Source organism: Mrakia frigida, assembly GCF_051309035.1.
Source record: "Mrakia frigida strain ATCC 22029 unplaced genomic scaffold BDY24scaffold_30, whole genome shotgun sequence".
Classification (NCBI taxonomy): Eukaryota; Fungi; Basidiomycota; class Tremellomycetes; order Cystofilobasidiales; family Mrakiaceae; genus Mrakia; species Mrakia frigida.
The window spans coordinates 68,488-79,041 of NW_027481251.1; the positions used below are offsets into that span (position 1 = coordinate 68,488).

Genomic DNA, 10,554 nt, shown 5'->3' on the forward strand with positions numbered 1-10,554 from the left:
GCTCCTGAGGACTCACAGCGTCCACTTGCTCGCTTCACCTTCTTGACCCCCGACGGCCAGCTCCTCCTTCTCCCTCTCCCTCTCCTTCCCTCTTCGTTATGGATTACTTCAAGTCCTCCTCCCCTTCTTCCACCCTTCCCATCCTTCCTATGGAAGTCAAGTCTAGGATTATCGACTTCTGCGATCCTTCGACTCTTGGAAGGGTTTCCCAAGTCTGCCTCGCCTTCCTCGAACTCTCCTCCCCTCTCCTGTACAAGGACGTCGTTCTCCAAGGTCCCGAGGCTCTAGAGTCCTTCTTTTGCGAGAGAGTGAGAACATCTGCTTATCTTCTTTGTCGAGAGCGCTGCAACTGATTCCTGATCGCTGGCTTGGGGTGGGAACAGAACTCTTTGACGAATCAAGCTCCCCTCGAACCCTTCCTCTCCCTCTCCCAGACTCGATCCATCACCTTCTTCCCTGGAGGAGTCGTCACTCGGGGCGTTCATCTTTACAAGGATCGTCTCTCGTCGGAAACTCTCCCTCTCGACACTCTCACTCTCCGTCCTCAGGCCATCAAAACTGCCGTCGGTTCCCCCATGGCGGGTTCCGAGATGTGGACGTCCTTCCTGTCCCTCCTCGATCCTCTTCGAGTCTACATCACTGGAACGAGGACCGACCTCTCGGAACCTTACGCTCACGTTCCCGACATCGCTCTCCACGAGGAAACTCTCAGTTGGTCGAGAATCAAACACCTCGAGTTCACCAACGCTGCCGCGACGAGCTTCCTCGGATACTCCTTCTTCCTCGTCATGCGAGAGATGGAAGGAACGTCTCCCCTCCAGGTCGTCTACAACATCCATCAGCAGTGGCCGGATGGGCCCAACGGCTACCCTGTCGATCAACTCCTCCTCTTCGACCTGTCCTGGCTCGAGAACGGCCAACCCGATGAGGCATGTCCGATCTTTGCCTTCCCCTTTGTCGAGGTTCTCGTCCGAGTCAGAGACGAGGACGAGGGCTTCGAGATCTTGGAAGACGTCGAACACGGGTGGAACTTGATCGGAACGAGGGACGCGGAGAAGAGGAAATGGAGGAGGAGGTTGAGAATCGAGGTTGTCGAGGAGAACGACTCCGAGGACGAGATGTTTTTGGAGAGTGGTGAGGATGAGTAAACGAGTGAGCTTCGTTTCCAGTTCTTTGAGAGCTGCTATGTACGCTTACCTGTGTGCGACTTTCGATTCGGAAGCAGCTCGCCTCGCTCTCCTCGCAACATCCAACAACGCGTCCGGACGTCTTCGTTAACTTTCCTTCTTCTACCTTGCGATCTTGCCCTTCTCTAGAACAATCTTAACGCCTTCTTCACCACCCATAGCTATAATCCAGTATGCCTTTTCTCCCCTCCTCCCACCTCGTCGAACGTGCCCGATCTCGATCTTCTTTCTCCGTTCAACTCTTTCGGAGACGCGTTTCCTCTCAGTCTTTGAGCACGAAAGGGATATTCCAGAAGATCATCAAAGAACCAAAATCAAGATCAGACGAACGAAAGCCAAAGAGAAACGCTTCGAAGACCAAAAAACGAGAAAGACGCGTCGCGACGAGACATCCTCCCCTTCGCCCTGCGCCACGACCACAAGATGTTACAACGAAAGAAACGGGGAGTAATTCAAAGGAAGACGTCAAGATAGAGTAGCCGAGATGGAGAGAAGAGAGCGTGTGGACTGATCAAGCGACGGCGGTCGAGACGGGGTTGGGAAGAACCTTCGCTTCTCGGCTGAGAAAAACAGAAGAAAGAAGATCGAGTCAGTTGAGGAAAGCTTGAAGAGAAAGAGAGGCGAGCATCAAGTGCTCACTTTCGATCCGCCTGAGTGAGGTGAGACTCATCGGCAACGGCGTGGCCCTCGATGTGCTCGGGGTAATCTGCGTCGAGAAGGGTGGTCAGTTTCGAGAAAGAAGAGAGAGGTGGGAAGGAGGTTGGATCGAGACTCACCAGCCTTCCTGTTCTTCTCATCAAGCTCAGCATCGGTAGCGTCCATGACCTGACCCGTTCCAAATCCGTCGTCTGAGTCGTCGAGTCCCAGTCGAGCTCGGTTTGCCTCCTCTCGCTTGTGAAGGTATCCTCCGAAGAAGAACAATCCGGTAGAAACGATGGTGCAAGCGATGGCGGTGGAGTATCTGCCGAGACGAGAAGAAAGGCAGGAAGTCAGTAGGGTGAAACGGAGAAGAAACGGAAGAAGACGACGCGTCGACGTCGAATCGAAGAGAAGAAGAGGAAGAGGAAGAGGATAAAGAGCTCACCCTTTGGTCCATCGAGGCGCCTCGGTAGTCTTGTAGGTGACGAGCGGAATCCAAGCAAAGAAAGCCCATCCGAAGCAGAAGACCGATCCCATCACGACGGCTCGCTCTTCGGCATTTCTCTTGGTGAGACGGTTGATCCAGCCAAAGAAGAGAGGGTTTGGCGCTCCCATGAATCCAAGCATGAAGTAGGCCGTCCACTTGAGGTCATCAGGGACGGTCCAGACGCGAAGAACGGTGACGGCGAAGAGGTTGACGCCCTGGATAACGGCGAGCATGCTGAGGGAGCGGGAGAGATGAAGGACTCAGTCGAAGCCTCGGGGAAAAGAAGGGGATGATGATGCTCACACCCAGATGTTCCAGATTCCAGCAAGGGATCCAGTGAAGAAGGTGGTGACGGCGATGATGGCGAAGATACTGGAAGGGAAACGGTCGACGTCAGATCAGACGCGTCCCGCTTTTGAACTCGTCGTTGTCCGAAGACTCACCCAGTAGGGATGGTGTTGATGAGCTCGATGGAGTACTTGGGCGTTCCGTCAGCTTTCATGACCGATTTGAGCCAGAGGGTCATCTGTACAGAGGAACGGGGAGGAAAAGAAGACGCGGTCAAAATGTGTTGCGTCGAAACGAAACGATAACGAAGTCGACGAGGCTGAGGGGGGACGACTTACCTGACCAGCGGGATAGGTCTCGATGAGGAAAACGGTGATCATGGCAGTGCAGAGGTAGATGTGCTGCAGGGGAAGGAAAGGAAGTGCGAGGAAGAGTCAGAACTCGACGCGTCTCGTCTCGAGGAAACCAGGTCCTCGAAACGACGAGGTCGTCAACGAAAAGAACCGAGCCACTCACCCATGACTTGAGAATATCAGTGAAAGTCTTGAGAGTGATCTTCTTCGAGGTAGCAACTCCATCGTCTCGCATCCTCTTCTGGGCGAGGAGCTGTTCGTCCTCCCTCATCCACCAGATCCTCTTTCCAGAGGGGAGTCCAGGGAAGAAAATGAGACCAACGATGGCGACAGGGATGGTAATGATGGCGTCGATCTGAATGAGGACGAGGGGAGGGAAGAAGTCAGCGAAGAGCTCGACGTTTCCGTAAAGAGCACAAACGAGATAAGGCTCACGATGAAGATCCACTGGTAACCTCGGAGCCCCAATTTACCGTCGAGTCCCTTGTAGGCTCCGGCTTGAAGGTATCCACTGCAGGGACGGAGAAAAAAAGCAGAAGGTGGCCGAGGTCAGCTCTCGATCGAAGAGGAGGAGGGTCGTGGAGATTCGACTTACCTGAACATCTGCCCAAGCGAGTTTCCAACCATGAAGACAGCAGATCGCTTGAAAAGCTCGTCTCCTCGGTACCATGATCCCAAGACGTAGTTGACTCCGGTGTAGGAAGGGATCGCAAGAGCTCCGAGGAAGAATCTGAGGGAGAGTGACGAAAATGGTTCGGAAGTCAGATCAAGACGCATCGTTCGGGAAGCATTAATTTCGATTGAGGTTTGCTTACCGAATGACGTAGACCTGCTCAACGTTGTGGATGATAACTTGACCGAAAGTAAGGATTCCTGGTAGAAGGAGAGGAGATGGAGATGGAGAAACGGGTCAGAAACGAGACGCGTCGTTCAAGGAAAAGGGAAAACGGCGATGCTCACCCCAGGCGAGCTGTGGTTGGGAATCGAACCGAACACGAAGGTCAGGAACCAGTGGAAGGAGAGTATCTGGGCAGGGATCGAAGACGAACCTCGACTCCGGGGAGAAGCCATCGAGCAACGCCAGGTCGAGAGATGTAAAGCAGAGTGGGAATCTGCGAACGATAATCAAGGAGAGGAAGAGATTGTCAGCGTTCTTCGGAAAGCTTTGCCTTCTCAGCGGAAAGCATGCTCACCTGGAAGACCATGTATCTGCGAAGGGAGAAGCGAAGGACAACTCAGCGTCAGCTGTCGATTGATCTCGTTTTCTCGTCCTTCTGCCCGTCTTTACCTTCCCTCTGTTTAGATCAGTCCGACTCACCCGATGTAGTAGAAGAATCCGAACCAAGCGTACTCCTCTTTCTGGATGTTGAGAGCTTCCTTGAGACCTGGATAAGGGCGAGGAAAAAGGAAAGAGGAAGGGATCAGCGTCCGTTCGACGCGTCTTGTAGAGGAAGTAAAAACAAGTGCGAGAAAGGACCAACCTGAGACGTAAGCGTTGTTGATGTTAGACCTAGTGATGTGCGGGCGAGGACAAGGGGTGAATAAACGGAAAGATCAGGCGTCAGTGGGAATGAGAAGGGCGACGCCGACGAGAGCGAACGACGAGAACTCACGAATCGAGGTACCTGCACGACGAGAAGGTGAAAAAGCAGTTTTAGTCTCAATTTGGAAGATGCTGGGAACCTCTGCTGCAAGAATAACTCACTTCAAGAAAAATGCGACGGCTCCAAATCCGACGAGAGCGAAATCGAGCTTCTTGACGAGTTTCTTCTCTTCGGGACTCATCCTAGCGGGGTACCAGTCGAAGATGTACTTCATGATTCCCATGAACTGTCGACCGAGGTGGAGGGATGCGTGAAGAGGAGTTTATTCGGACGAGGTAGTAGCCGAGGAGAGAGAGCGAGGGAGTGGGAGACGAGAGGGTGAGACGGAGAAGGAAGAGAAGAACTTGGTCAGTTGCGAGCTTAGATGGGCTGAGAGTAAAGAAGAAGGAAGATTCTACTAACAGTCTTGGGCGCGTCCGACTCGATAGCGAGGACGATCTTCTTCTCCTGGCGTTGAGCGACCTCTGCGTCGTCTCGTCCTCCAACCTTCTCGTCATAGTCTTCCTCGACGTGCCTCTCCTCGGTATGTTGAGACTTCTGAACGGTGGCCATGATTGATGATGTGCTCTTGAGGAGTCGAGGTTTCGTTGGAAGAGGTGGTGGTTGGTGGTTGAAAGGAAGGAAGTGAAAGAGGAGAGCAAGATGAAAAGGAGCTCTGATGGAACAATTCTGCACCGAAGGAAGGCGTCTGGAGGTCTCGTGTTCGATAGCTGCTGATGGAAGAAGGCATTCCACCGAGCCAAGCTCAGCATGCGAGGGGGAGAGGGAAGCAGAGCGGGAGGCGGAGAACTAGATAGCGAAGAAGCGGACTCACTTCGAGAACCAAACTTCCGAGCCCTAGATGGCCCCCCCTCGACCCCCCGCACAAGCCAGAAAGACGCGAAAAGGATCAGGTTATGGATCTAGAAGGATCCAGATCAGCTCGAGCTCATGGAGGTAAGCAAATCTGCTGTGAGGAGGAGGGAAGGAGACTCTGGCGGTCCGTGAAGATACCGTTGCTGGGCGACGCCCAGGCTCTCTTGCATCCGACGCCTCTCCTCCAACAGTCCGATCAACTTCAACAGAGGGCGGCGTTTCGATGCTCCTAGGTTGTGTTCAGTAGATTCGAGCCTGACGTTTAGACGGCGTGAAGAAGAATGCGAGTTGAGCCGAGAGGGAAGAGTAGGGGGAATCTTGTGTGGGCTGAGGGTTTCGAGGAATCGACTTGAACGAAGGCTGCTGTTGATGCGTCGAGGGAGGAGGTATTTGAATGCGAGCTAGGTGTGGGACCGTTTTCTAACAGCACTGATGAACCTGCAAATGAAAGGAAACGGCGGGAAGAGGTCAGCTCTCGACGCGACGGAGGAAAGCAGCCAAACGGGACGCGCGAAACGCGATGTACGATGTGAATCACAATCACAGATGCCCGAATCGCCAGATAGGCATTGGCCATACTCCTCGTATGTAGTTTCTAGCTCGACTTGAGAACAGCTATCGAGATCGATCGGCGAGGGCGAGCGAGACAATTCGTCGAGGCGCAAGGGACGGACGGGGACGGTTGCGACGAGGGCGACAAAACTGCAAGGCGTAGAAATAAGTGTGAGAATAAAGTAGAGATCGGTGTCAGCATGCAGCGTTTGAGTGGGGAGAAACGATGCGAAGAGGCAGGAGCTGACCGAAGGAAGGCAGAGGGAGGCGGGAGGAAGGCGAGTCGTTGAGCTCGAGCTCGACTTCTTCCCTCACTCGTTTCTCCTCCATTTCCTCGTTTGTGAACTCGAAATTTCCCGAGTAGACTCTGTCTGATATTCCCGGCCACCAGGCAGCATCCCGACGACCATCTGAGCTCTGAGTGGATCTCAGCTTCGAATTCGTCCTTCTTTCCCTCCTTCTTTCCGGCTCTCCTTCCTTTCGACCTCGATCCATCTGAGCCCCGAAATCTTCCCCCATCGTCCTTCACAGCACTCTCAAGACTTCACTCACATTCAGACGACATCATCCCGAACTCCAAAACGACTTGAGGATCTGCTTCATGAAATCCAGCTCGAGAAGCTGTCGACGGAGAGATCACTGGAAGAGTCGTCGAAGAAGTACGAGTCGAGCCATCCATCGATCGAACGGAGGGCGAGCCGAAGCGAGTGAAGGGTTACGAGAGTTCTTGTAACCTCGAGAAGTGAGGAAAAGAGGGTGCTGGTCGTTGAAAGGAAGAAAGGAGGAAGGAGCGTCGAGCTTTTCGTTCGAGCTCACCTCGAATCCCTTCCTTCCCTCCAAACCCCCAGCACCGCAAATTTGGTGGACCTCTGCCATCGATCGGATACACCACTGTGTTTCTCGCAGTAGCGAATCCAGCAAAGAGGATCAATCGCAACAAGTACCTCTCGATTCAAAACGCACCATCGAAAAACCCTCCTCCTCGTCGGCCATCGCAGCTTTATTTCCTGTTTTTGTTCCAGATCAGCAGTAGGGAGGGTGCGAGAAGAACTGGTCGGATCCGAAGTAGGGGGGTGGAAGGGATGGAGGATTCGGAGGGAGAAGGAGAGAAGGGCATGGTTCGTGTGTGTATGCTGTTTCGTTGGGGGATCGGGAGGAGGATTTGGCCGTTCAACTTTGGTCGAGGGAAGCGAGAGGAGAGCGTAGGAGATCACGGCTGGGAAATCGAGGAGGGACAGGGGTGCGTTTGGCGTGCCCGGGTAAACGAAAAGGACGCGTCGTGCTTTTTTGCGACTTGAAACCGCTCGAGTTGGCGTCGAATCGATCGATGCGTCTACGAGTTTGGTACATCCTGTTGCCCCATCTTTTTCGGTGATGTCCAGTTGAAGAGAGGGAGGTGAGCATTCATCGAACGAAAATAACGAGGGTCAGGACGGTTCGAGAGTGAAAGAAATCAAGCGAGGACGAGAAGCTAAGCTCAAACGAAGAAGGAACTAAGCTACAATCTAAAAGCTAATAGTGAGATCATCAGCCTTGATGGAAGCAGGTCCCAAGAGTCGAGTGAATCGAGAAAGAGCCGAGTTGACGGCGTCGATCTCGACGGCGACGCTCTGTCCATCGACGAGCATCTGAGGAGCGGTACCGTCGAGGAGTCCGAGCTCCTTGTCGTTCCAGACGTTCTCGACCTCGTTGTTGGGCTTTCCGACTCCAGAGGCGTGTCCTCCCTCGGCGACCCAGTCGTCGACCCGCTTGATGTTGAGCTCGGTGAAGAGCGCGTCGATGGACTTGACGAGGTGAGCCATCTGTTCGACGGTGTGACCAGGGGTGGGGGTGACTCTAAGTCGCTCGGATCCGACGGGGACTGTGGGAAAGAAGAAGAAAAGGAGAGGGGGACACGAAGTCAGCGAGAGAGAAGAACGGGAAGAGACGCGCCAGAAGGACCTGAGCAGCTAAACGAAGTGTATACATACCAGTTGGGTAGTTGACGGATTGAATGTAGATTCCGTAGTCCGAAAGAAGTCGATCACTGGCAGCTTTGGCGAGAGCAGCGTCTCCGATGAGAAGAGGGACGATGTGAGAGGGTCCAGGGCTGCAAAAAGAACGAAGGAAGAGCGAAGAGTCAGCGAAGAATCGTCGAAGAAGAGGAGAATTTAGTCAAGACTCACACAACCGGGATTCCCATCTTCTTGAACGCAGCCTTGACGGCTCGAGTGTTGAGCTGCTGAAGCCTTCGGTCTCCGATGCACTCCTTCTGGTAGGCGACGGAAGCCTGATCTCCAGCGACGATGGAAGGAGGAAGGGAGGTGGTGAAGATGAACCCCGGGGCGTAGGATCGGATCACTGGAGACGAAGGGAAGAGGGAGGAAAGGGCGTTAGCATTTCGAATCAGGGGCGAGACGCGACGCGACGAGGGAAGAGGGCTCACTGTCGACGAATCGAGCAGATCCAGCAATGTAACCTCCGAGACCTCCGTACGCCTTACTGAGGGTTCCAGTGATGATGTCGACGCGGTCCATGACAGATCGAGGGACGGCGTCGGACGAGTTTCCAGCGGCGAGGTGAGCCTCAAAGTCGAGATGCTCGGCGACTCCAGCTCCTCGGGGTCCGTACATTCCGACGGCGTGAACCTTTGAGACAGCAAGCAGATGACGAAGAGGAGTCAGTCTCTATGGGCTCGAGGAGAAAGGCGAGCAAGGGAAAAGAAGACAGAGAGAGAGTAGGGAGAAGAAGCTCACCTCGTCGTTGAAAGTGATAGCTCCGTACTTCTCAGCGAGATCGCAGATCTGAGAGATGGGTCCGACAGATCCACACATGGAGTAGATGCTCTCGAAAGCGATGACCTTGGGAGTATCGAGGGGGTACTGAGCGAGCTTCCTCTCCAGGTCGGCCATATCGTTGTGACGGAAGATCTCCTTCTTGGATCCGGAGTGCTTGATCCCCTCAATCATGGAAGCGTGGTTGGAAGCGTCCGAGAAGTAGACCAGTCCGGGGATCCTCCTTCCGAGGGTAGCGAGAGTCGAGTCGTTGGCGACGTAACAAGACGAGAAGACGAGAGCGGCTTCCTTTCGATGGAGGTTGGCGAGCTCATCCTCGAGAGCGAGATGGAGGGAGTGGTTTCCGGCGATGTTACGAGTTCCTCCAGCTCCGTTTCCGTACTTGGCGAGAGTTTGCCTGGGGAAGCAGCAGAAGGAGGTCAGCGACGAGACGCGTCGCGAAAGGCAAACAAGAACTGAACTCACCTCATCGTAGCAAGAACGACGGGGGACTTGGACATTCCGAGGTAGTCGTTGGCGCACCAGACATTGACCTCGTCGTTGACGTTGGCTGTGTGAGCCAGAGGGAACTTGGAAGCGAGCCTGTTGATGTTGTTAAAGTATCGGTAAGACCTTGGGGAGGAGAAGAGGAGGAAAGGAGGGTCAACTCTTGCTTTGCCGATCGAGAAGGTCTGAGAGAGTAAAGAAGTCGATAAACTCTACGTACTGGTCCTTGTGCTTCTTGTCGAGCTCGTTCTCGTAGAGCTGCTCGTAGTTGAATCCAGCGACGGCCTTTCCCTTGTTGAGAGGCGAGGCCGCCTTGAGCTGCTGAGGAGTCGATGTCGACTCAAGGTATCCAGTCAAAACGGTGTCCTGTAGACGAGGGAACAGAGAAGAGGAAGGGGGAGAGAGAAAGAGAAGAAAGAAGCAAAATCAGCAAGCTGGGGCAATCAGAAGAGTGAAGAAGGAAGGCATGGAGGGCTGAAAGTGGAACGAGACGTACTGCTCGATCGACATCAGCGAAAGTTTGAGGAGTAGCGACGGCTTGCTGAGGAGTAGATCCAGTGGAAAAGGGTCGAAGAGATCCAGAAGGAAGGGGACCGCCGGCAGCCTGAGGGGAGGAAGGAAGATCGAAAAAAGGAGGGAAGGTCAGGGCTCGATTTCCAGCTCGTTTTCCTTCTCCTTCCGATGAGCTTGACCTCTCCTTCCTTCCGACCTCACCCCCGCGAAGGGATCGAAGAAGAAGGAAGCTACAGCAGATCTCGATCATGCAAAAGACTCACCTTCTCGAGAACAGGTCCTACGACGGGACAGTGAAGAGCAGGAGAAGTCGAGAGGGATCGGAGCTGTTGGGTCGAGGCCGAGTTCAGGAAAGGACAGGTTCCTCGGAGTGCTCGCAAGGACGCAAGATGGAGGTTGGACATCGAGGGGAAGACGGAGGGGAAAGAAAGGGAGGAGGAGAGGAAAAGGTGAGAAGAGGGAGTGATGGTTGAGGGAGAAGGAGGGAGGAAGGGCGGACGGCCTTTGAGCTTCTTTGACTTTTTAGAACGATGGCGGTTCGCTGCTCCTTTGCTCACCTTCCCACCGCCGCAAATCTGATCGGAAGACCGCAATCTTCCAGTGTCATGGAGAAAAGAGTATAACCTGACACACCAAGATTTACTGGGAGCTCTAGATGCATTATTGAGAGAGGAAAAGGCAACCGCGTTCAACGGCTGTCCGCCCTCGTCGGCTTCGTCCTCCGGAACTTCCAGCTCACAGATCGCGTCCACAGCTGCAAAAAAAGCTCAGCGGAAGGTATATCTCACGACCCTCAGATCCATCTCTTCCTGACTA

At 53.9% G+C, this 10,554-nt stretch overlaps 3 protein-coding genes across 3 annotated transcripts; 1 reads left to right on the forward strand and 2 right to left on the reverse strand.

Moving 5' to 3' along the window:
- Window positions 1-276: 276 nt before the first annotated feature.
- BDY24DRAFT_398419 (uncharacterized protein) lies at window positions 277-1,384 on the forward strand. Its single transcript, XM_076641686.1, has one exon. The coding sequence runs from the start codon at window positions 576-578 to the stop codon at window positions 1,146-1,148; it is 573 nt and encodes a 190-aa protein (XP_076493934.1). The 5' UTR covers window positions 277-575; the 3' UTR covers window positions 1,149-1,384.
- Window positions 1,385-2,267: 883 nt separating this feature from the next.
- On the reverse strand, window positions 2,268-4,772 carry BDY24DRAFT_343628 (major facilitator superfamily domain-containing protein; the record flags this gene model as incomplete). The annotated part of the gene is made up of 14 exons (XM_076637524.1): window positions 2,268-2,547; window positions 2,617-2,685; window positions 2,757-2,839; window positions 2,940-3,002; window positions 3,118-3,309; window positions 3,390-3,465; window positions 3,550-3,684; window positions 3,770-3,827; window positions 4,000-4,066; window positions 4,148-4,163; window positions 4,273-4,339; window positions 4,436-4,464; window positions 4,568-4,579; window positions 4,660-4,772. The coding sequence occupies 14 exons, from the start codon at window positions 4,770-4,772 to the stop codon at window positions 2,268-2,270; spliced, it is 1,260 nt and encodes a 419-aa protein (XP_076493935.1).
- Window positions 4,773-7,347: 2,575 nt separating this feature from the next.
- BDY24DRAFT_398424 (5-aminolevulinate synthase) lies at window positions 7,348-10,289 on the reverse strand. The gene is made up of 9 exons (XM_076641687.1): window positions 10,002-10,289; window positions 9,722-9,829; window positions 9,446-9,591; window positions 9,205-9,351; window positions 8,701-9,136; window positions 8,391-8,592; window positions 8,131-8,305; window positions 7,936-8,054; window positions 7,348-7,826 (listed from the first exon to the last, which is right to left on the reverse strand). Exons 1-9 carry the CDS (start codon window positions 10,140-10,142, stop codon window positions 7,471-7,473), a joined length of 1,830 nt encoding a protein of 609 aa, XP_076493936.1. The 5' UTR covers window positions 10,143-10,289; the 3' UTR covers window positions 7,348-7,470.
- Between the last annotated feature and the right edge of the window lie 265 nt (window positions 10,290-10,554).

Coding starts and splice junctions, on each gene's coding strand:
- BDY24DRAFT_398424 (XM_076641687.1), bottom strand. CDS start 10,142: ATGTCCAACCTCCATCTTGCGTCCTTGCGAGCACTCCGAGGAACCTGT. Junction 8,055..8,130: donor AAGATGGGAATCCCGGTTGT/GTGAGTCTTGAC, acceptor TTCTTTTTGCAG/CCCTGGACCCTCTCACATCG. Junction 7,827..7,935: donor ATCCGTCAACTACCCAACTG/GTATGTATACAC, acceptor TCTTTCCCACAG/TCCCCGTCGGATCCGAGCGA.
- BDY24DRAFT_398419 (XM_076641686.1), top strand. CDS start 576: ATGGCGGGTTCCGAGATGTGGACGTCCTTCCTGTCCCTCCTCGATCCT.